The sequence below is a fragment of the Ceratotherium simum genome, chromosome 16 (assembly GCF_057802395.1).
Source record: "Ceratotherium simum simum isolate JZ-2026a chromosome 16, ASM5780239v1, whole genome shotgun sequence".
Lineage (NCBI taxonomy): Eukaryota > Metazoa > Chordata > Mammalia > Perissodactyla > Rhinocerotidae > Ceratotherium > Ceratotherium simum.
The window spans coordinates 12288193-12313846 of record NC_141915.1 but is presented as its reverse complement, the minus strand read 5'-3'; the positions used below and the strand labels follow the sequence as shown (position 1 = coordinate 12313846).

Sequence of the window (25654 nt, the reverse complement as noted above, 5' to 3'; positions counted from 1 at the left end):
CCTGATTCTAAATTCTAAGCAAATTCTTCAAGTGCGAAATATGAACAAAATAATATCCAAGAAAGCAGTTTCATAGCCAGTACAAAAACCACATGGTATGCATTTTGATATATGAAGAGCAAAGATAGGCAAAATTTTTTGTGTAAAAGACAAGATAGTAAATAGTCCAGGCTTTGTGGGCAGTACAGTCTCTGTTGCAAACATTCAACTCTCCATCATAGCCTGAAAGCAGCCATATAAAAATAGGCTGTAATACATAAACAAATAATATATAATACCTACCATAAGCAAATAGGCATGGCTGTATTACAATGAAACTGCGTTTACGACACAAAACTTTGAATTTTACATAATTTTCACATGTCATAAAGTATTATTCTTCTTTTGATTTTGATTTTTTTCCAACCATTTAAAAATGTGACAACCATCCTTAAGTCACAGGTTGTACAACAGATGGCCAGCTGGATTTAGCTGGAGTTTGCCAATCCCTGGTCAAAAGCACAATATTAAAATGTAACTTGTTAGAGGTTTTGGTGGTAGGGGGAGGATTTTTCAAGTTTTAGATATGTGGCATGCTAACAGATTCATTAAAACTAGGATGCTTTGGAGACCATGGCACCAGAAGAGCTAAGCTGTCTCTTGGCACCACAGGCAGACATGGGACCCTGAGTGGGGTGGGCCATGACTCAGAGTGGCCATCCTGATGCTCTTAGAAGATTTTCAAATTGCCAGAAAGTTCTCACAAGAGACAATAAAAGTGGACCTATAGATCATGATTTCAGGCGTTGAGGGTGGCCCTCGGTCACATTTATCTCACCAATGCTGAAGCTATAAATTGACCCCACATGCCCCACTCTCCCCCAGATTTTTCCCAGTACACCCACAAAGGTAGTACAGGTAACCTTGAACTCTGGGGGTCCAATAGGTTTCCCAAGATGAACTGGGATTCAGGATCCCAGATGAGTTACTTGAATCATCTTCAAAATTCACCTAAGGAGAGAAGTGAGAGGCACTCAAAATATTCTGAAGGGAAGAAAGGAAGGAGTTGTAACAATTATTCTATTTGGAATCTGACTAAGATATGAGCCCGAGGCCCTGGGGGACAATCCCTGACATGTGCTCAGCTCCTCACAGTTCACAAAGCACTTTCCTATCTGTCTCAGGTGGGTTCCCCAGAAGCAGACCCTGATACAGGATTTGAGTGCAGGTGGTTTACTGGGAAAGTGATTCCCTGGAAGCACCAGAAGGAGGGAGAAGTGAGACAGGGAAGGTGGGAAACCAGTGTAACCTGCATTGTGGAGCACGTTACCTCTGAGCAACTGAGGCTCGACGTGCTGGGGATCTCTAGGAGACGGTGTAGAACACACTTCAGAGTTGTCTCTCCTGGGGGCCAACGTACTGCCATTTGTCGCTGGTTGAGGGCTCCTCCTGGAGCATTAACCTCCCAGTGTTTCTGGCCCGCCCCACTTGTGGGCTGAGAGAGAGCCTTCACACAGACAAACACAGGTGCTTGCAGAAGGACATCTTTGGCATGTTCTTCAATGGTGCGTGCAGAGGGGGTACTGTCAGGAACCAATAGTATCTGCTACACCATCCATTATCTCCTTCACTCCTCCATGACCTCCTACAAGGAGATGTCACAATCCCCAATTTGCAGATGAGAAAACTGAGGTCAGTGGAGCTAGTAGCTCAGGTCATGGGCTTAACAAGAGCAGAGTCATGTCTGTTTTGTCCACTCTTTATCTCCCACCTCTAGAGCAGTGTCTGGCACGTAGTAAGCCCTTGACTAATATTTGCAAAATGAGGGAAAGTCACACAAGGAGTATGATTTGGAGAAGTCATGACTTGAGCTGGGATCTTCTCCCCCAAAGCCCGTGTTCCTTCCACTGACATGGCAAGATACAGTGTGTGGCTTGGAGTAGGTGCATAAAACAGTTGTTGAATGAATGAATGAAGGAACTAATGAACAAATCTTCTATACCTTTATGTTCCATCCTTCCCTCCCTTCCTTAGGAATCAGAGAAAAATCCCAGAAGGAAAAAAGAGAGATAATCTGCCTCTTAAACTCAAGGGAAATTGAAGATTTGCACCAAAAATTCATGCAGCTGCTAATTCTACACAGATCTCACCCCAGAAGCCATGAGTCTCTGGTCAGGCGAATCTGGTATCATGGAGTGATAGAGGAGCAAGGACATTTGATTGAGGTCAGAGACTTATTTGGCCCACACCTGGGTACCCAGAGAAAGCCTCACACAGTCATACTGCATGGGGTGACTGGAATTGGGAAGTCGACACTGGCCAGGCATGTGAGGGGAGCCTGGAAGGACGGTCGGCTGTATAGGGACCGCTTCCAGCACATCTTCTACTTCGACTGCACAAAGCTGGACCAGTCCAAGGCAATGAGTCTTGCTGATCTCATCAAAAAAGACCGGGCTTCCTCCATGGTTCCCATTACACAGATCGTGTCTCAGCCGGAGCAGCTGCTCTTCATCCTCGATGGTTTAGATGAGCCAAAATGGGTCTTGGAGGAGCAGGGGTCTCATTGTCAGCACTGGAGCCACCAGCAGCCAGTGTGCACACTACTGGGCAGTTTGCTGGCGAAAACCATACTTCCCAATGCCTCCTTGCTGATCACAGCTCGGACCACAGCTCTGCAGAAGTTCATTCCTTCTTGTGAGCAGCCACGTTGGGTGGAGGTCCTGGGCTTCTCCGAGTCTACCAGGAAGGAATATTTCTACGAATATTTCTACAAGTATTTCACAGATGAAAGCCAAGCAATTCAAGCTTTTAACTTGGTTGAATCAAACCGAGCACTCTGGACCATGTGTCTTGTGCCCTTCGTGTCCTGGCTGGTCCGCACTTGCCTGAAGCGGCAGATGATGCAGGGGGAAAATCTCTCACTGACGTCCCAGACCACCACGGCCCTCTATCTGCAATACCTTTCCCAGGCTCTGCCAGCTCAGCCCCTCGGCACTCACCTGAGGGGCTTCTGCTCTCTGGCTGCTGCGGGCATCTGGCGAGGAAAGACCCTGTTCAGTCAGGAGGACCTCAGCCAGCACGGGTTAGATGGGGCCATCATCTCCACTCTCTTAAAGAGCGGTGTTCTTCAAAAGCAGCACAAGCCTCGGAGGTACAGCTTCAGTCACCTCTGTTTCCAAGAGTTCTTTGCAGCAATGTTCTGTGCACTGGAGGATAAGGAGGAGAAAAGTGATAATCCTAACAGCACCAGCGGTATGAAAAAGTTGCTAGAAGTGTATGAGAGGCGTGACCTGTTTGGGGCACCAACAACACGTTTCCTATTCGGCCTTTTGAGTGAGCAGGGGATGAGAGAGATGGAGAACATCTTCGACTGCAAGCTGTCTCCAAAGAGGAAGTGGGACCTGTTGTCATGGGTGGAGGCGGAGGTCCAGCGAGAGCAGGCCTCCCTGCAGCCATATTCTCTGCAGTTGCTCCACTGTTTGTATGAGATTCAGGACAAGGACTTCCTGACGGCGGCAATGGCCCATTTCCAAGGAACAAGGATGTACGTGCAAACTGACATGGAGGTCCTGGTGTTCACTTTCTGTGTTAGATTCTGCCACCGTGTGAAGACGCTTCAAGTGAATGACAGGGGACTGCACAGGGAAGCGTGGAGGCACCCCGGTGTAGTTCTGTGAGTACACACACCCTCCCCTCTGTCCAGTTCCTCCGTCAGTTCCACCATCCTGGGCACTGGAGGCACTCTCACTAAGCCCGGCCCTGGGGGCTAAAAGATCAAGGTCACCAGTGACTTCTAACCGCCAAATCTGACTGCTATTCTCCATCTACCTAAGGCCCTCTGCAGCAGCGTCCAGCTGTGAGACGTGCCTGCCTGCTTCCTGGCAGAGCCGCTGTGGCCCCGCCTTGTACTACTGCTTCTCACCCTGCCTCTGTGATCACCGCCACCTTGCCTTCTGGGCACGCCTCCACCCCAATGCTGACTTGAGTTCCCCTCCACGCAACCTACTTGCCTCTGTTTCCCTCTCTTGACATGTTCGTCTCTGAGCAACTGCTCACTCAGCTGCTTCAGGCACCCCCTGGATGGCTGTTGGCAGTGACATTGGCCCTGAGGTCTCCCCCATCACCTCAGAATGCATGTGTCTGAAATGGAGTCTCTATTTTCCCTTGCAAAACTGACTTCCTTGTTTGTGTCAGTGACACACTACTACCCTGAGCACTCCGCCTGAAACCCCCCATCTGAGCATGGCAGTAGCTATGTCTAACCACCCTCCAACCCAGCAACGCTGCTGACTTCTCCATTCAGATTCCCCCACCTCAGCTACAGTATTGATCATTTAGTACTGTACGTGTCTATCTCCCCCTTTAGATGATTCATTCCATAAATATTCATTAAGCGCTGATTTTACACCAGGCCCTAGAAATCACAGGTTAACAAAGCACAATCCCTGCCCTCAGGGAACTCAGAATCCGGGGGAGAAGAGAGCCATCCATCCAATAATTGCAAGAGAACGTGATGCCCACGGTAACAGAGGCATGGACATGACACGATGGTGGCTGGAGGAAGGGACTGACCACACCAATGGACCAGAAAAGGAAAGGGTCTCAGAGGAAGAAATGTTGGATTGGGGTCTTTTATTTTCAGATTTTTAAAGTTTTTTTCTCACAATAAAACCCATGTTCATCATAGAAAAATAAGGATATGTAGACAAGCAAGATGATAAAAATTAATGCCAACCAGAATTCCATCACTCAGAGATGACCACCATTAAGAATTGAGGTGTAGCCTCTAGTCTTTTCTCTATGCACATTTCTACGGCAAAATTGATCCGCACTGTACATTTTATTCCACAGTCTTTCTTTATTTTTATATCAAGGCTATCTTGTTGTGTTATTAAGTAGCCCGATACATCATTTTGAATGACCCGTGTGGTATTCCCTAGGGAAGGTGCCATGACTGATGTGACCATTCCTCTATTTTGCATACTTAGGTTGTTTCTAGTTAGTTGTTCATGGTTATAAATGTGAACTGAGCCTTAGACCTGGGTACGGGTGTTGCAAGTGGTGGTGGCGTGACGTGGGGACCTTCAGAAGTGTCCCGAGCAGGCACAGAGACATGGCCAGGTGGGAAGTAAGAGGAACCAGCGACACTGGGCCAGAGCAAGAGAGTTTGGAATGGACGGTGGCAATTGAGCCTGGAGAGAGTCCCATGGGAAGTCAGAGGCTGCAGCTACAGTGAGGAGGGAGATGTTAAGGGCATTGAGTCAGCCAGGCAAGGCAGAGAGAACAGCACGGAGGCTGCTGTAAACAAACAAAAAAGCCCAGGAAGAAATGATTCAGACGGGCCAAAGGCTGTGGGAAGGGAGAGAAGGACCAACCTGAGACAGCAAGAAGGGGCGGCTTCCCGGTATTTGGCTTGTAATTAATCATTGTACATTTTGAATAATACATTTTTAATTTTCTCTTTCAGTCCCTCTGATTAAAGATAGCAAATGTTGAGGAAACAAAAAATTTAAAAATGTATTATTCAAATTTCCCAAAACTAAATAAATGTAAAAGAAATTCAAATAATTAAACTTTCAAATGATGGGGTTTTGGGGTACCTTTGTAGCATTTATACATCTGGAGCTGTTAAAGCTTAAAAGTGCACTAAGACTTTTGGGATACTCTCTAATATCTTTTTTTTTTTTTTTTTTGTGAGGAAGATCAGCCCTGTGCTAACATCTGCCAATCCTCCTCTTTTTTTGCTGAGGAAGACTGGCCCTGGGCTAACATCCATGCCCATCTTCCTCCACTTTATATGGGACGCCACCACAGCATGGCTTGACAAGCGGTGTGTCAGTGTGCGCCCAGGATCCCAACCGGTGAACCCCAGGCCACCGCAGCAGAGCGCACACACTTAACCACTTGCGCCACCGGGCCAGCCCCTCTAACATCTTTTAATCTTCACAAAACCCTCTGCAGTGGGTGCTCTTGCCTGTTTTTGCAGCTGAGGACACTGAGCGAGGCAGAGAGAAGCGGAATTCACCTGCAGGCAGCTGGCTCAGAGCCTCTGCTCCTGGCCTCTGCAGGGCTCTGCACCCTTGGGGGGAAGATGAATTGAGCTGGGGACATGTTGGGACATATTAGGTCAAGGTGCCACTGGGGTGTCAAGGTGGAGATATCAGGCAAGAAAATAGAGATGTCAGTCTGGAACTTGACACAGAGTTTGAGTCATTGAAGTCCTCGAAGTAGGTGAGATTTCTAAAGTAGTGTGTGAAGGAGAATTTAAATGGGTGGCAATTACATGAGGAAGCCTCCTCTATCACTCCCAGACGAAGCCTATCATCCTCCCCACCTCAGACAGCTACTGTTCTCTCCTGGGACATTCGCCTCTGTCATCTCTCTCCTGGGGACCCTCTCTGTGGTCTTGCTAACCTTGGAAGGGGATAGGGTCCCACAAGAGCATAATATACTAGGCAGCAGTATATATGGTCATTTACCACATTCCCATCACAAAGTCATCCTTAAACCACCAATCTCAGGCTCTGTTCCCCCCTCCCATCTCCTCTTTTCCTTTCTGGACACTGGGACTCCAGAATGTCTGTGCGCAAGGAAGACAGGTGTGTCTGCATTGAAGGGAGGAAGGCAATCTGGATGCCAGCGCTCCTTCTCTGTGCCAGGCCCTATGCTGGGCACCGCAGATACAAAAGATGGAAAATATCCGCCCCTGCCCTCAAGGAACTCCCAGGCTGAGGCAGACACAGACACACAAAATGAACACTTCAGTATTACATGGCAAGGGCTATAGAACGAGGAGCCACAGAGAGGAGGGGCACCTAGCCCAGAGTGGCAGGGGCAGTAGGGGAGGCTGGGCAGTCCTAGGGACAGCACTGCCCATGGTGGCCTGGCGCTCAGAGGGCAGAGCCCCACTGTGTTGTGTAGGGCTGTGCAGCTGAGATCCCGCACACACAGGTCACATCTCTCCTATCCCTCTCCCTCCCTCAGGTTCAGCTGGATCCCCATTACAGACGCCGGCTGGCAGGTTCTCTTCTCCGTTCTCCAGGTCACCGGAAGCCTGAAGGAGCTGGACCTGAGTGGAAACTTCCTGAGCCCTTCTGCAGTGCAGAGTCTTCGTGAGGCCCTGGGATGCCCTCACTGCCACCTGGAAACCCTGCGGTGAGTCTGGCCTGCATTCTGTTCTGAAACAGGGACGGACAGGCGATCCAAGATGGAAGCTGGGTCTAGGAAGGCAGGCTGGTCTTTGTACTCAACAAATATTCATTGAGCCCCTCTCTGGCCATGCACTGTGCCAGGTGCCAGGGCTACTATGGTAAACAAATACAGACAGGATTCTTTTATCACAGAGCTTGCAAGAGACTGACATTAATCAATGAACCACACTAACAAATGTGTAATTACAGGCCCAGATAAGGGCTCCAGTGGAAAACTTCCTTAAGGAAGTGAAGCTTGAAGGAGATCTAAGAATACAGAGGATTTACCTAAGTGAAACAGGGAGGAAGAAAGTTCCAGGCAGAGGGAACAGCATGTACAAAGGCCCTGTGGCAGGAGGGAGGATGGGCAGTCAAGGCATTGAAAGCAGGCCAGTGTGGCTGGAGGGGAGAGCAAAGTGGTGAAATGAGGCTACAGAAATCAACAGGATCCAGACCACACAAGGCCTTGTGGACCCTGTTGAAATTTGGGGGTTTTTTTCCTAATGCAATGGGATTATAAGCAGAAGGATGGCAAGATGTATACATTTTCAAAGTAGAAACAGACTTCACTGTGAAAAATGGATTGGAGGAGTGCAAAAGTAGAGATAGAGGACCAGTTCATAGGAAAATTTCAGTAGTTCCTGTAAAGATAATGAGAGCTTAGACTAAGGAAAATTACTATAGCTTCAGTAAGAAGTGGTGATAGCTTGGCCTACAGTGTTGGCCATGGAGATGGAAAGAAGTGAATGGATTCAAGAGACCCATAAAAGTAAGTCAACTAGACTCAATAATGGATTGGATTTATGGAAAAAAGGAGATAGAGATATCAAGGATGATCTTAGGTTTCTGACCAGAAGAATTCATGGGATTGTGGCACCTTCACTAAGATGGAAAATACTGGAAGAGGAGTGGCTGGTGGATGGGATGTCATGAGTGTGATTTTGTGCATGTTTCTTTTAAGTTCCTTTAAGTATCCAAGTGGAGATGTCAAGCAGGTATCAAATAAGTTCTACGCAAAAATAGGATTGCACCATAAAACAAATCTCAACAAATTTAAAAAGATTGAAATCATACAAATTATATTCTCTGACCATAATGGAATGAAATTAGAATTCAATAACAGAAGGAAATTTGGAGAATTCACAACTATACAGAAATGGAATAACATACTCCTAAATAACCAATGGGTCAAAGAATAAATCACAAGAGAAATTAGAAAATACTTTGAGATGAAAGAAAACAAAAACACAACATACCAAAACTTATTTGATACAGTTAAAGCAATGCTTATAAGGAAATTTATAGCCATCAATGTCTATGTTAAAAAAAGAAGAAAGGATACCACTACACACCTATTAAAATGGTTAAAATCCAGAACACTGCCAAAACAAAATGCTGGTGAGAATGTGGAGCAACAGGAACTCTCATACATTACTGGTGGGAATGCAAAATGGTACAGCCATGTTAAAAGACAATTTCACAGTTTCTTACAAAACTAAATATGCTCTTACCATACAATCCAGCAATCATGCTCCTTGGTATTTACCCAAATGAGTTGAAAACCTATATGCACACAAAAACCTGCACACAGATGTTTATAACAGCTTTATTCATAATTTCAAAAACTTGGAAGCAACCAAGATGTCCTTCAGTAGGTGAGCTGATGAATAAATTGTGGTACATTCATACAAGGAATACTATTCAGCTCAAAAAAAAAAATGAGCCATCAAGCTATGAAAAGACATGGAGGAACATTAAATGAATATTATTAGGTGAAAGAAGCCAATCTGAAAAGGCTACATCCTGTATGATTCCAACAATGTGACATTCTGGAAAAGGCAAAACTATGGAGACAGTAAAAAGATCAGTGGTTGCCAGGGGTTAGGAGGGAGAGAAGGATGAATAGGCAGAGTGTGGAGAATTTTTAGGTCAGGGAAACTATTCTGTACCACACAATAGTGGCGGATACATGTCATTACCTATTTGTCAAAAACCATAGAATGTACAACACCAAAAGTGAACCCTAATGTAAACTATGGACTTTGGGTGATTATGATATGTCAACGTAGGTTCACTGATTGCAAACAAATGTACCACTCTGGTGCCAGATGTTGATAATAGGAGAGGCTGTGCATGTGGGGACAAGGGATATATAGGAACTCTGCATGCTTTTGGCTCAATTTTGCTGTGAACCTAAAACTGTTCTAACAAATAAAGTCTATTTAAGAAAAAGAGGAGGAGGAAGATGAGGAGAAGAAGGAGAAGGAGGAGGAGAAAATCAATAACTTAACCTTTCACCTTAAGAAAATTAAAAAAAAAAAAAAGAGCAAGCATAATCAAAAGCAGAAGGAAGGAACAATGAAGACTAGAGTGGAAATAAATAAAATAGAAAGTACAAAAACAATATAGAAAATAATGAAACTAGGGCCGGCCCTGTGGCTTGGTGGTTAAGTGTGCGCACTGCAATGCTGGTGGCCCGGGTTCGGATCCCGGGTGCGCATCGAGGCACCACTTCTCCGTCCATCCTGGGGCCGAGTCCCACATGCAGCAACTAGAAGGATGTGCAGCTATGACATACAACTATCTACTGGGGCTTTGGGGGGAAAAAAATTAAATAAATAAAATCTTAAAAAAAAAAAAAAAAAAAAAAAAGAAAATAATGAAACTAAAAGTTGGTTCTTTGAAAAGATCAAAAAAATTGACAAATTCTTAGCTAGACTACCTAGGATAAAAGGAGAGAAGACTCAAATTACTAAAATCAAGAAGGAAAGAGGGGACATCACAATTGACCCCACAGAAAAATTTTAAAAGAACTTTAAGGGAATATTATGAAATATTGTAAGCCAACAAATTAGATAACCTTGATGAAATAGACAATTTTCTAGAAAAACACAAACTATTGAAATTGACTCATGAAGAAATAGAAAGTCTGAATAGACCTATAACAAGTAAAGAGATTGAATTAGCACACAAAACCTTCTTACAAAGAAAAGCCCAGGCCCAGGTGGCTTCACTGATGAATTCTACCAAACATTTAAAGAAGAATTAACACCAATATTCTCAAATTCTTCAAAAAATAGAAGAGATAATACTTGCCAACCATTCTATGAGGCCAGCCGTACCCTGATACCAAACTTAAACAAAGATAAGCAAAGACATTACCAGAAAAAAAAACTACAGACCAGTGTCTCTCTGAATATAGATGCAAAAATCCTAACAAAATACTAAAAACATATAAAAAAGATTGTACATCATTACCAAGTGGGACTTATCCCAGGAATGCAAAGTTGGTTTAACCTACGAAAATCAATCAATATAATACATCACATTAACAGAATGGAGGACAAAAACCACATGACATCTCGATAGATATAGAAAAAGCATTTGACAAAATCCAACACTTTTCACATTAAAAACATTCAACAGGGGCCGGCCCGGTGGCACAGCAGTTAAGTACACGCGCTCCACTTCGGCTGACCAGGGTTCACAGGTTCAGATCCCAGGCACGCACTGATGCACCACTTGTCAAGCCATGCTGTGGTGGCGTCCCATATAAAGTAGAGGAATATGGGCATGGATGTCAGCCCAGGGCCGATCTTCCTCAGCAGAAAAAAAAAAAATTCAACAAACTAGGAATAGAAGGGAACTTTCTCAGCCTGATAAAGAGCACCTATGAAAAACCCACAGCTAACATCATACTTAATGGTGAAAGATTGAATGTTTTATGCTAAGGTCAGGAACAAGACAAAGATGTCCACTCCTATCACTTCTATTCAACATTGTCCTAAAGGTTCTAACTAGGGCAATTAGGCAAGAGAACGAAATAAAAGGCCTCCGGAATATAAAGGAAGAAGTAAAATATGTTTTAAGCTGACATGATCTTGTATGTAGAAAATCTTAAAGAGTTCACAAAGATACCTATTAGAATTAATAAACAAATTCAGCAAGGTTTCAGGATACAAGGTCAATACGTGAAAATCAATCGTACTTCTATACACTAACAATGAACAATCCAAAAATGAAATTAAGAAAACAACTCTATTTACACTTAGCATCAAAAAGAATAAAATACTTAGGAATAAATTCAACAAAAGAAGAGCAAGACTTGTACACAGAAATCTACAAAACATGGTTGAAGAAATTACATAAGACCTAAATAAATGGAAAGATATCCCATGTTCATGGACTGGAAAACAATATTGTTAAGATAGCAATACTCCCCAAATTGGTCTATAGATTCAACTCAATCCCTATCAAAATCCCAGCTACGTTTTTTGCAGAAATGGTCAAGCTGATCCTAAAACTTATATGCAAAGATAAGATTGCACGTCAAGCCTTGGGGAACCCCCCAATGTTTAATGACCAGAAAAGAGTAGTCAACAAAGATGCCTGAGAAGGAGCAGCCAGGGAGGTGGGAAGAACACCAGGAGAGTGTGGTTTCATAGAATCCAAGTGAGCAGAGGATTTCAAGGAGGCTGTGGTCACAGGGGCCATTGCTGCTGGGAGGTCAAGTAAAATAAGGACTGAAAGTTGTCTGTCTAAATAGTGATAGGAAAGTCATGGATGACCTCAGTAGAAACAGCTTTTGTGATGTGAGGGGGCCAGAGTCCTGATTGGAATGAATTGAAGAGGGAGAGAGAAGTGAAAAATGAGAACACAAATACAAGCACTTTTTTCAAAGGCTTTGGGGAATGTGAGACCAAACTAGAGGGGTGTGTGTGTGTGTGTGTGTGTGTGTGTGCATGTGCGCACACACTTGTGTGTGTGTGTGTCTGCTTTCTTGCATTTAAGAAGGAAAAGACCTGAGTATCTGAATATCAGCAGAGAATAGATGATGAAAGATACAAAAAGGAAGAGTAATTGATGGTCTCCCTTTCCTCAGAGGGAGGAGATAGGAGAAAGACTGGCCTGGGAGGAGAGGGGGAACACCTCCTCTGCTGTAACAAAAGGGCAGGTGAAGATGGGGTGAGGGAGGTAGATATATAGGCACATAGGTTTGACTGTGGGAAGCTGATGAGTTCCCATCTGATGGCTTCATTTTTCTCTGTGAAGTAGGAATTGAGTTGTCTGCTGAGAGTGTGAGGGCTGGGGTGATAGAGGTTTGGGGAAGGTAAAGTCTTGAAGTGGCCATAGTAGCGTGGGAGATTTCTGCCTGCCAGGCATTGTTGAGGCCCACGTGAGGGTCGTGGTCGTGATTCTTGATGTCAGCCATCAGCCCTGTTACTCAGGTGGGAATGAGCATGGGGGAGCAGGTGAATGGCAGAGTTTGGGGTTAACCAGAGGGATGTGATGAAAGGTCAGATCCTCACCATGCCTGATCTGGGCCCCCATGGGGACGACGGTCAATGGGCAGAGGGGGAGGCTGGCGTGGGTCCCACCATATCAGGGGGCAGGGAAGTGGGTAGCCAAGAACTCTTCAGGCAGAGGGAGGGAGGTGGCAGGAGATGGGGACACACATGAGCCGAGGCTCCACTGTCCCATCAGACTTCACTTACAAAACACAAATTCAAAGACGAAATTATTAAGAAATTCAAGATGGCAACCACAGAGCACTAAACCCCAACCACGGGGCATGTGCTGGTTGTACGTCCATGAAGCTGACTCTGCCTCCTCTCACATTGACTCTCAGTAAGTGGCAGCAGCATCAACTCTGTATCTGATCTAGAAGGCTCCCTGGCCCCCACATCTAGAGAGACACCAAGTGCTGTTGGGTACACCAGAAACATCTCCCGCAGCCACGGCTCTGAGCCTGGTGCTCATCCTCGCCCCTCTGCACCTGCCTCGCCCCTTCCAACCACCCTCCACTCGCTGTCAGGGATCTTTCCAAAGCAATGCAAAGAACACACCACTACCCTCCTCAAGAACTTTCCCTGGCTCTTCACTGCCGCCTGAACAAGGTCCATACATCTAATAATGACATTGAAGACCTACCACTATCTTGATATTTTCTAGCTTTACCCTCAAACCTCATCTCCCCTCACGTAACCTTTATGCCAACGTCACTAAACTAAACACGTGCTGTAATTTCACATCCACTCTGCCAGCCGGGAGTGTCCCCTCCCTCCACCCTCATCTTGGTGGACTACTCATCATTCAAGGACCCCTTATACGTCTTCTCCTCTTTCCCTTCTCAAAATTAGTCGCTCATTCCTCTGCCTTCAGCAGCACCTGACTTGCCCCTCTTGACACTATTTCATTCATTCATTCACCACACACTTATTAAATGCCTACTATGTGCCAGACACTGCCCCAGGCACTGGGCTACAACTAATAATGAAAACAGACAAAACCCCTCCCTTCATGAAGCTTACATTCTGGAGCAGGGAGGGACAAAAAGCCAAATCAATAAGTAAAATATATTATATGTGGTTTGGGTTATAGAGAAAAGTAAAGCAGAAAGGAGTAGGGGGTGGGGCTGGGTATGCAATTTTAAACAGGAAGAGTAGTGAAACAAGACTTCACCAAGGTGACTTTTGAGCAAAGACTTGAAGCAGGTGAGAGAACAAGCTATGAGATATCAGATGAGAAAATTGTTCTAAGCAGAAGAAACAGCAGGTGCAAAGGCCCTGAGGTTGGACTGTGCCTGGACTGTTTAAGGAACAATGAGGATGCAGTTAAAAGGGATATGAGATGAGGACAGAGATGACAAGGAGTCAGATCTCCAGTGTCCCATAGACAAGGACAAAGACCTTGATTTTAATTCTGATGACATTGGAAGACATGGGAGGGTTTTGATCAAAAGACAGCCAAAAACTGACTTACTGTTATTTGTTTCTATGTCTATCCCCCAGTATCTATGCATTTCTGAGGGCCGGGGGATCTTGCTGACCTCTGCCTGGCCCCCAGACCTGGCCCAGAGTAGGTGCTCAATGGGTGTTTGTGGGTGTTTGTGGAATCAACAGGTGAGTCAACTCAAGGCCACCAGTGTGTGTCTCCCACAGGTTGGCCAGCTGCGGCCTCACAGCTGACGAGTGCAAGGACCTCGCCTCTGGGCTGAGCGCCAGCCAGACCCTGACCGAGCTGGAGCTGAGCTTCAACGTGCTCAAGGACGCTGGAGCCGAGCACCTCTGCCAGGGGCTGAGACAGCCAGGCTGCAAGCTCCAGCGACTGCTGTAATTGCTCCTCACCAACACTGCTTTGAGGGGTGGGCACAGGGAGGTGGAGGGAGCTGCCTTTCCACCATGGGGCAGAGAGAAGGTGAGAGCTCAGGGGGCGGCTAGGATAGGCCCTCAATTCCGACTAAAGCCATCATCCTCCTCCTAACTCTTGCTCTCATACTAGAAGCTCACTCTCTTTTCTCCTGTATGGTAGAAGCCCTTAATGTTGAAACCCACCAAAGCATCCCACGTCAGCTAACTCTGGGCATTTGGCAGGGCGATGTAGTTAACGCTTAGGCAAGGGGAACGTTGGGGAAATTACTCACACAAGGTGATCTGGTGAGTGGGCAGGATTCGTGGGAATCACGCAGGAGTGAGGAAGGGAGGTTGCCTGCATCCCGAGTGGCTCCTTGGCTGCAGGAGATTAAAGTCTCCCAGGTTACTGCAAGCCAGACATGTCTTTATCTTCCTTTAATGTCACCAAGGACCCTCAAAGGGCCAGAGGTACTAAAAAAGGAAGCCAGACTCCAGCTACCCCAAGGAGAGGGCCCTCAGGACAATGACTGTGGGCCTGTGTGCGTCTCTCCTGCAGGCTGGTCAGCTGTGACCTCACGTGCGGCTGCTGCCAGGAACTGGCCTCTGTGCTCAGTGCTGGCTCCAGCCTGACAGAGCTGGACCTGCAGCAGAACGAGCTGTGCGACCTCGGCGTGAAGCTGCTCTGTGAAGGGCTCAGGCATCCTACCTGCCAACTCACGCTCCTGTGGTAAGGCCCTGTGGGTGCCTTCTGGGCAGAGGGCAGGGAAGGGCAGGGAGGAGGTGGCAAGGGATGCAGGTGCCGTGGAATTGGGCAGGGCAAGGAAAAGGGACAAATAAATGCACGGTTGGTCAGCCTGGGTTCCTTACCAGCTCCACCACTTACTCAGGCCGTGTGACTCGGGCAGGTCTTCATCTGAGACTCGGTTTCTTCATCTGTATAACAGGACTATCATATCCACCCTATAGACTGTAATGAAATAAATGCATGTAAAAGCTAGGACAGTGCTGGGAAGAGAGCTGAGCAGCATCAGGTGATACCACTTAGTGAGGCTGCATGTTCTAAGGGGACTCTCAGGTTCACTTCTCCACCTCAGGGCAGTGCTTCCTCCCTTCCTTCATTTCTTCATTCCTTCATTCATTCCTTTATGGCATGCCTCCTATACAAGCACTGGGCCGGGCCCTGAGGATGCAATAGTGAGCACACAGATGAGGGCCCTGCCCTCCTGAAGGAACGAGATAGACTTTCATCACATACTAACACGCAGATACGTGTTTCTAAGCTCCACGGAGTGCTGTGAGGGAAAGTGCAGTGTGTCATGTGAGTGTAACATGGGCGGAGCACGGAATTATATGGAGGGGCCAGCGAGGGCTTCTCTGAGGAAGTGATGTCAGGCCGAGACCTGAGACGGAAGTAGTTGACCAGACCCAGTCAGAGGGGGCAGTCTGGGTGAAGGGAATGCATGGGGGAGGCCCCAGGACAGAAACAGGCTCAGAGCATGGGAAACCGATGTGGCAGGAGTGCAGGGAGCCCCAGCCCTCATCTCCCACCCTGCAGGCCCCGAGAGTCATGTCCTTCTCTGAGCAGCCACTCCCCACGCCATCTCTCAGCCACTTCCTCTTTCCTTCACACCCTGAAAACAAGTCTACAGGCTGTTTCTGGCTTAACACTCTGTGCGGCTCCTGGCTGGGGCCCTGTCACCCACTCAGAGAGCTGACAGGGGCTCCAGACTCTCCGTGTCCCAACCCCTCTGGTCTTGCACTGAGGTTCCAGTCTGCAAGTCCCGGGCCCTGGCTGTCCTCAGCCAGGCCTCCCTCGTCAACCCTCAAACCTGAAGGAGTACTCAGAGCAGGGTAACAGGGGTTAACCAGTCTGCCTGTGGATTCCCGCAATGCTGACTCGGACCCTGTACAACCGGGGAACTCCCTCCCCAGAGGACGGCACCTTCACTCCCCAGCCCACTCCCCACTGAGCATTTTTGGCTCTTGCCATCTCCTACATGTTGAAGGACCTATCCAGAGCTTGGCCTCTGCAGGCAGATCTAGATTCATGCCCCAGCTGACCAGTAACTGGTCAAATCTTGGTTGCCTCAGAGGAGCTTGCTCCTGTGAAGGTTTCTGCCTCCTTCCTTCCTGGAGCCCCGGGACTTGGTTGAGAGGGACAACCTTTCACACCGTGGGCTCCATCCTCTCCCCAGGGCAGGGAATAGCTCTGATAGCAGTAATGAGTGAGGTGTGCACCGCCCTTTATAGGGTGCAGGGTCTTTTCACCTGCCTTGTCCATGGCTCACAACAGACGGAACAGGTCCATCAGTGTTAGAGATGAGGACACAGAGGCCCAGAGAGGGCAACAGCTATCCCAAATCCAACAGAAACCCCAGAACGCAAGGCCTGTGAGAATGGAAACAGGGAGCCCTCATTCCAACAAATTTCTATCCTCTGGGAAGGAAATCGCAGGACCTACCCCTAGATGGTCATTTTGAGGCCTTGGGGAACGGCTGTTCTGTGGTGGACGCTGTGAAGAGCTGCCCCCATGCCCTTCAGGAATGAAGTCGTAACCCCTAGCCACTGGGAATGCTGCTGGCAGCCAACTACAGGCATTCCTGCCAATGAGGGCCATCTCACCCAAGGTCGCATCCTCCTCCTGGGGTGGCTGACATCCAATAACTGACCAGTGATGGAGTATAAAGACACAACCCCCTATCCCAACTTGGGACAGATCTGAAGGGTCATCCCAACTTCAGAACCCCCCGCAGAGTCGGCTGAGGTCTCCATTGAGACTGATCACAGCCCAACTTCTCCCTCTGCGCAGTCCTGCTTCCCTCCCATCCCTCACCCTGTATGTTGACCCAAGACACTCCCTAATAAACCTCCTCACTCTACTTTCCATCTCAGAGCCTGATTCCCAGGGAACCCAACCTATGACAGTTTCCTGAGGGAGGTGGCAGATTCCCCGCTTCTGGGCCCTGATGACCTCAGGATCCTGTGGCGATCTCAGGAGAACCAGACTTCCTTTGTGCTTGCAGGCTGGACCAGACCCAGCTGAGTGAGGAGGTGACAGAGATGCTGAGGGCCGTGGAGAAGGAGAAGCCTCAGCTGCTCATCTCCAGCAGATGGTAAGGCGGGAAGACCCAGAACGAGCCAAGAGATGGGGAAGAGACTCGGGGCAGAGCCAGGAGAAAACAAGAAACCACAGCAGCCAGAGTGAGGTTTGGTTGGTTGGTTGTTTAGTGCAAGTAGAATCATGTCATTTCTCTGCTTGAATCCTTCCATTAGATGAATAAGGAGATGAACAAATCAAAAAAAGTCAATGAGTCTCATGAGTGGGTGAGATTTGGAACTTGGAAAGCAATGACCATCAGGGGGAGACAAAGACAAAGACAATGAGAGAGTGCGTGGGGCAGGGGTGGGGCCGGGGGGAGACCACCCCATCACCACCTCCTCACACACATGTACACACACCCCAAGCTTGAGGGGCAAGCCCAAGGACAGGAGAATCATCTTCCCCCTGGGAAATCTGCCGTGGCCCCCATGTTATCCCAGTTTGGTGCATTTGGCCTGTGACTGCAAAGTGCACCTGTCTCTAGGTTCTTGGCTGCTGTGCCTCACCTGAAATGGAAGGGAATGTGCTCCTAGGCTTAGGAAGAGGAGCCATTCATCACTGAAGAAACATTTCCTGCAGACCCACAGCGTGTTAGGCTCACCACAGTGAGCAAGGGCCCAACGTCCAGGAGTTTAGTCCAGCAGGGAGACAGGCACAAGTTACCCCCCAGCCTGTATTGTCTCACCTGGGGTCAATGTGAGTGTGTTGATGGGCCTATTTGACCCTGTCTAAAGGAACTGTGCTGAGCTCTGAAAGATGGGAGGGGTTAGCTGGGCCGAGAAGGGGTCCATTCCAGGTGGAGGTAGAGGCTCTGAGTAGCTCCCTTGAGGAATAGAAGGAGGCCAGGTGTCTGGAGCAGCATCACCCAAAGTGTGGTCCATGGACCAGCAGCTTCAGCATCAGCATCACCTGGGAACTCATTAGAAACGCAAATTCTCAGGCCCCACTCCAGACCTGCTGAATCCAAATCCCTGGGGTGGGCCCAGGAATCTGTGTTTTAACAAGCCCTCCAGGGGCCGGCCCCGTGGCTTAACGGTTAAGTGCGCGCACTCCACTACTGGCGGCCCGGGTTCAGATCCCGGGCGCGCACCGACGCACCGCTTCTCCAGCCATGCTGAGGCCGCGTCCCACATACAGCAACTAGAAGGATGTGCAGCTGTGACATACAGCTATCTACTGGGGCTTTGGGGGACAAATAAATAAATAAAATTATAAAAAAAAAAAAAAAAAGCCCTCCAGGTGATTTTTAACACCGAGTTTGAGAACCGCTGATCTAGAGGTGAGTGAGCAGGGGAGAGTGACACAGGTGGGGTTGGGGGCTGGAGGACACAGGGGCACAGTAAGGCCTTTGGTGCCATGTTAAGAACTTTCACTTTTACCCCAAAAGCAATAAAGAGATATTTCAGGGCTTCAGCAGTGAAGTGATATGCCAGATTCATATTTCAAGATCAGCTGCTGTGTAGAAAATGGACTGGAGAGGGATAAGAGCAGAAGGATGCTACAGTGGTTCAAGCCCAGATGCCAGGGCTGGGACTAGTGTGGAGGCCACGGAGGTGGAGAGAAGATAATAGAGAGGAGAGCTATTTTGGAAGTAATGACAAGGTGATCAGTCAGTTCTCAGAGGGGGCATGGGAGGAGTCAGGATGGCACCCCAGTTCTGGCATGGATGGCTGGGCAGATGGGGAGCCATTCAGGGAAACAGAAACTATGGGAAAAGCTCAGATGGGGGCCATGAGTTCAAATCCAGATGAGTTGAATTTCAGTGGGGATGCCTTGTAGACAGACCCAGCTTCCTCCAAGATCTGAGAGAATGAACAACTCTGTGTCTAGGAAGCCATGTGTGATGACCCCTAATGAGGGCCCGGATGGAGGAGAGACGAATGTTGACATGTCCTCACTCAAGCGGCAGAGACCAGAATCAGGTAGTTTGAAGGGGCCAGGCTGAGAGCATCATGATGGGGGTCGCTCCCGGGGCAGCTGTGGAAGGTCATCTCCTCCATCCCCTTGCCCCTGGTGTGGGACAGGGCGGGTTACTCACCTAAGAGAACCTGGCCCATGTAAAGTCTTCTGGTCCTAGAACCTTGTGGGATTTCTGCTTCCCTCTCTCCCAGCATCAGGGCCTGGGGCTGCTCCTCTCCAGAACATCTGCGGCATACCTTGGACTCTGAACCAGGGCCCAGTCTGCCAAGGCCCACTCTGGGCTTCTGAGGCCTGGGAATCATCTCTCCATTCCTTCCCATTCATCTTTTGAACCATGTTCCTCTCACAAGCTATCCACCTGGGGCATGCTGGGAAAAGTGACACTTCTGGACCAGTGGGAAAGGGGAGGTAGACAGGGGGCAGCAGGGTTGGGCCTGCTCAGATAGCAGGCAGGCTGCCTCAGGAGCAGGAACAAGCCTGCAGACACACTCTCTGCCATGGTCGCAGACCAGCCTTGGGAAGGGCCCCTCCAAGGTCCAGCATTTGGGGACCAGTAGAGAGAGACCAGGCAGAAGAACCTAGAGCTGACCACTGCCCTGCCTGTTCCAGCGGAAAGCTCCCCTCAAGTGTCACAGGTGAAACCCTTCTGTCTGTCTTCTCCTGCTCCTCCGGAGGACCTGCTCATGGAGCCTCTGGGGACCGAAGATGACTTCCAGGGCCCCACAGGGCCTGTGGCTACTGAGGTGGTTGACAAAGAGAGGAGCCTGTACCGGTGAGTGAGAGGCTCTGCTGTCCCAGGCTGGCCTCTGCCACCCCACCATCCCCACAATGGGGCCCTATAGACAGTCAGCACCCCACCCACGGCTCATTGGGTCCCCTCCCCTTCCAAGCCAGCAGGTTGGGACAGGACTGAGATCCTGTGTCGGTGCTTTTGTTACGGAAAAAGAGGTTTTATTATGAAAATTTTCAAACATACACAAAAAGGAGCCAGGACTCAAACCCAAATCCTTCTGACTCCAACGTCTGGGCTTAGAGCCACTCTACTAGATCCACAGTGCCCTGCACAGGGTCTGGCATCCAGTAGGCACTCAGTGTGTTTGTGTAGAGTAATTCAGTGTGTACCTCTCCCCGTCTCTCCCAGAGTTCACTTCCCCACGGCCGGCCCCTACCACTGGCCCAACACAGGTCTGTGTTTTGTGGTGAGAGGGCCAGTGACCATTGAGATTGAATTCTGTTCCTGGGACCAATTCATGGACAGGACTGTCCTACAGCACAGCTGGATGGTGGCAGGGCCTCTGTTTGACATCAAGGCTGAGCCAGGAGCCGTGGCAGCTGTGCACCTCCCTCACTTTGTGGCCCTTCAAGGTAAGCAAGAGGGAAGGGTGGAGGGAAGTGATGATGGGAAGAATGGGCCTGAAAGGGGCTGTGGATGGCAATGTCCTCAGGGAGGAGCTTGTGGCTTCCTTAGAGAGACTGAGAGGGTTATAGAATGGAGACAGCTTTTCCCTCATTCCACAGTGCTCTGGGCACATCTTTCTTGAAGCACTTTTGTCTCCCAGCCTCATAATTATTTTTGCCTGAATTACTTGAACGTTTCCCGGAATAGAAACTGGTCTACTCAATAGCAATAATAACTAGCATTTATTAAGTGCTCTTCACATAGCTTGTGTCACTCATGGTCCCAGCAGGAAACAGATGATACACTCAACTGAGATTTTTGAAGAGACTTTTCAAAGACAGCACTATTTACAAAGTAAGGCTAAGTGAACTAACAGGAATGTTGGGGTACCTAGGGAGTAGCAACAAAGGGGAAGCCATTACCACTCCTGTAGGCAAGGAGATGAAACCATGTCACCAGACTCCATTTGAGAGCTGGAGCCATGAAAGAGGGGCTTCTCAGTAGGATTTGTAGTCATAAAAAGTAAATGGATAAAGTTCCAAGAAATAGAAGCTCACAGTCAAAAATCTCACAAACAGTAAACAAGGCACCATAACTGAGAACCAGCAGAAACAGTCCCATAAAGACACAGACATTAAGGGCCGGCCCCATGGCTTAGCGGTTAAGTGTGCGCGCTCCGCTACTGGCGGCCCGGGTTCGGATCCCGGGCACCAGTACCGCTTCTCCGGCCATGCTGAGGCCGCGTCCCACAGACAGCAACTAGAAGGATGTGCAACTGCGACATACAACTATCTACTGGGGCTTTGGGGAAAAAGAAAGGAGGAGGATTGGCAATAGATGTTAGCTCAGAGCTGGTCTTCCTCAGCAAAAAGAGGAGGATTAGCACAGATGTTAGCTCAGGGCTGATCTTCCTCACAAAAAAAAAAAAAAAAAAAAAAAAAAAAGACACAGACATTGAAATTATCAGACACAGGACACAAAATAAGCATGTTTCCTATGCTTAAAGAAATAAAAAGTCTTAAAGTATGAGCAAGACGCAATAAAATATTTAAAATGATAAATTGAGTCTGGAAACAAACTTAATTTACAGAAAATATGGGAAAAAAAGATTAAGTGACATGGAGGATAGCATGAGAAGCCCTAACATACATCTAATTGGAATCCAGAAGAATATGATAGAGAGAATGGAGAAGATGCAATACTCAAAGAGAGAATTGCCAAGAAATTTCTAGAATTGCTGCAAGTTGTGACTTCTCAGAATGAGAAATCTCAAAAATCCAAAAAAGAGAGAAATCAGCACTAGACCCATTATAATGAAACTACAGAATACCAAAGTTGAAGGGAAAGTCTTGACAGCAGCCAGAAAGAAAGACAAAGTATGTAGCAAGGTACTTCAATTAGGTGGACAACTGACTTTTGAACAGCAGTAATGGAAGGCAGAAGACGATGGAATGGTATCTTCAATGTACTGAGAAAATAACTGTCAATCAAGAATTGTAATCCCAGAAAAACTAGTTTTTTAAGAAGAGAATAAAAGAGATTTTTTAAAACAAACTAAAACCAAGAGAGCTTTCCACAAACAAATCCTTAGTGGAGGAAATTCTAAAGGATGTACCTCAGGCAAAAGGAGAATGATCCCACATGGAAGGTGTGAGGTGCAAGATGGAAGGATCAGCAAAGATATTGAGACATGTATGGGTAAATCTAAGAAACATTAACTGGATAAAGCAACAATAATAATGTCTTATACAGGGGATTTAAAAGAGAGAGAGAGAGAGAACTGAAATGCCAACAACAATAGCAAATAAGAGTGTTAAAGAATGCTAAGGTCTCTGTGTTGTTCAGAAGGAACGTAAAAGTTGCACCAGTGGTGCTGTCCAGGTTAAAATGCTGAAACACCTCTGTACTGGTCAGGAAAGGAGAAATTCTCCACTTTTTGAGGCCACAAATGACCTAACAACATCATAGAGTGTTGGCCATAGAGGTGAGTAACGGGGCGAGAGCATGGAGCAGCACGATGGGGTGGCCAAGGCAGCATCGCTGTAGATGCCCAGGGTAGGCAGGAGTGTCTGAGCCTGTTGGGCACAGGACGGGGGCATCAGGAGCAACATTGTTGGCAGGGGCTGCCACACAGGCTCTCCACACCAGGCCATGTGGGCACAGCTAGCATCAGGGGCACACTCAGCCAGTGCTGGTGCCAGGGACCTAGAGTCTATCAATTCAATGAGAAGTTAGAAGAATCTGATGCAGTTCCCCATGTCAGATCATGACTCAGACAGGAGCTTCACTTAATTATGATAGAACAATTTGATAAACAATTTGTGTTACAGCTTATATCAGTTGTAAGCACTTTTTTGTACGTGTGTGAGGAAGATCAGCCCTGAGCTAACATCCATGCTAATCCTCCTCTTTTTGCTGAGGAAGACCAGCTCTGACCTAACATCTATTGCCAATCCTCCTCCTTTTTTTTTTTCTCCAAAGCCCCAGTAGATAGTTGTATGTCATAGTTGTCATCCTTCTAGTTGCTGTATGTGGGACGCTGCCTCAGCATGGCCAGACAAGCAGTGCGTCGGTGCACACCCGGGATCTGAACCCGGGCCGCCAGTAGCCGAGCGCGTGCACTTACCCGCTAAGCCACGGGGCCAGCCCCCTGTAAGCACTTTTATATATGGTTTAGTTAGATAATAAAGGGGGGTATACTTTTAATGTTTAATTTATGTATTGACTGATATATTAATTTATAGTGCCATCACAGTAGTTAAATATATTTAGTATCAGCTCTAGGCAAAGGTATTGATTTACATTAGACTTTAAGTATGCACATTAAAATATTAGGATCATCGGGGCTGGCGTGGTGGCGTAGTGGTTAAGTTCACACACTCCGCTTTGGTGGCCTGGGGTTTGCAGGTTCGGATCCCGGGTGCGGACCTATGCACCACTTATCAAGCCATGCTGTGGCGGCATCCTCTATAAAGTAGAGGAGGATGGGCATGGATGTTAGCCCAGGGCCAATCTTCCTCAGCAAAAAGAGGAGGATTGGCAACAGATGTTAGCTCAGGGCTAATCTTCCTCACCAAAAAAAAATAATAATAAATAAAATAAAATATTAGGGTCGTCAATCAAAAAATGTATGTGTAAGAAGAATAATTTACAGTCTAGGAGAAAGAAAAATACAGAAAGAGGAAAATAAAAAGAAGGGACTGCCCAGCACCCAGGACCAGGGAAGGTCATTTGTTGAGAACACAAAGACTTAGTAAACAATTCAAGCTGTACACGAGCGGGAAAGCACAGGGCAGGGAATGAGGCCAGGCCCAAGGGGAAAGACTCGGGGGTCCAGAGGCACCTGGCCAGACAGGGTCACTAGGGAAGAATTCCGAAGTAAAGCATGGGGGAGGGAGGTGCAAGATAGCTCTGGGGGCTGTAGAGGCCCATCACATGGGGAAAAGCTGGGGAGCAGGCGCTGGTGGCTCAGACCACGAGTTGGGTTGTTATTTCCTCCCACCTGACCATCTATAGAGTGATGAACATAGCCACCACGACAGCCATCCTGCCCTTCCACCAAGTGAGACCTTGCCCGAGGGTCTCCTCGTGTTCTGCCAGGGAGAGAGCGGCTTGGCCTATGGAGTCAGTGGGTTCAGCTCTGCCCACCAATGAGACAACTTGGTCTGCCCTTGGCCTGGGATGCTCAAGGCTATACTGCCATTCTCCACTCTGTGCCAAGATATTCTAGGAAAAACCTCCTGCATCCAAGGCCTGGAGCCAGATGCACCGGCAGGGCCCAAGAAGAGAGTGTGCCTTTAGTTCCTGCTCCCAGTCCCACTTTCACACCATGCTCCCAGGGGTGGACATGCCAGCCCCTCCCCATTGTTGGGACACCCTAACTATGTCCTAGTCAGTCTTGTACATCCTTCTGGTAGGACTGGGAAATGGGATTTGCCCAAGGAAGATATGACCCTCCAGGTGCACAGGAATCTGGCCTAAACCTGTCAGGCTGAAGGCCAGATCTGGACAGGAGTGAATTCACCAAGTTGGTGATACTTTTTTTTGAGGACTCCTGGGACGTGGCTAATAATAACAACTGTGAACAATTACTGAGCTTCCTGTGCCTGATACCACGCAAGGCAGTTCCATATGTATTAATAGCATCTCAATTTTCGTAAGGACCTGGTGAATTAGGTACTATGGTTTTCCCCTGTGTACCAATGAGGAAATTGAAGATCAGAAAGGTGATGATGCTTGGGGGCCGGCCCCGTGGCGTCGCAGTTAAGTGCGCACGCTCTGCTGCTGGCGGCCCGGGTTTGGATCCTGGGCGCACACTGATGCACCGCTTGTCAGGCCATGCTGTGGTGGCGTCCCATATAAAGTGGAGGAAGATGGGCACAGATGTTAGCCCACGGCCAGTCTTCCTCAGCAAAAAGAGGAGGATTAGCAGATGTTTGCTCAGGGCTGCTCTTCCTCACACACAAAAAAAAAGAAAGGTGAAGATGCTCGCCCAGAGCTGGGGTTCTAACCTGGGTCCTGTGAACTCCACAATGAGAGCTACACCCACACCCACCCCACGCCTCCCCAAGCCCATGTCCCACCAGCCTTCTCTAGACCACATTTGGACCCCACCTGTGGCCGGACAGGTCTTGTTCTCTTTGGATTCTGTACACTGAGCAAGAGGCAAAATACACAAAGACTGCTTGTAGCTCGCCATGCCCATGCCCATGCCCATGCCCAGTCAGGAAACCCAGCCCCTTCCAGGAATCCCTGCTGCCTGCTGCACTGTTTGTCGTCTTGGAAACAAGGACCTCACTGCCTAATATGGGCCTAATATAGGACTTGGGCACTGGATGCTTCTTCACTGTCGTTGGTGATGTCCTACATCAAGTTATTTTCTTTCCGCAGTGAGTTTTCTCCCACTGTAGTTAGAGCTTACAGCTTTTAGCAT

The 25654-nt window shown here is 47.9% G+C and overlaps 1 protein-coding gene across 5 annotated transcripts in view; it reads left to right on the top strand.

Annotated features, from left to right (window-relative positions):
• NLRP1 (NLR family pyrin domain containing 1) overlaps positions 1-25654 on the top strand; it is a 49753-nt gene that overhangs the window by 11306 nt on the left and 12793 nt on the right. For all 5 annotated transcript variants that reach the window (XR_015554649.1, XR_015554650.1, XR_015554651.1 and 2 more), the window contains exons 5-12: positions 2014-3652; positions 6964-7134; positions 14111-14281; positions 14859-15029; positions 17326-17415; positions 19233-19324; positions 19932-20094; positions 20464-20687. Coding sequence is in view for 2 of the 5 variants with exons in the window: in XM_087440591.1 (XP_087296717.1) it covers positions 2014-3652; positions 6964-7134; positions 14111-14281; positions 14859-15029; positions 17326-17415; positions 19233-19324; positions 19932-20094; positions 20464-20687 (2721 nt within the window). In the remaining 3 variants the exon portion in view is untranslated. The remainder of the gene's footprint in view (positions 1-2013; positions 3653-6963; positions 7135-14110; positions 14282-14858; positions 15030-17325; positions 17416-19232; positions 19325-19931; positions 20095-20463; positions 20688-25654) is intronic.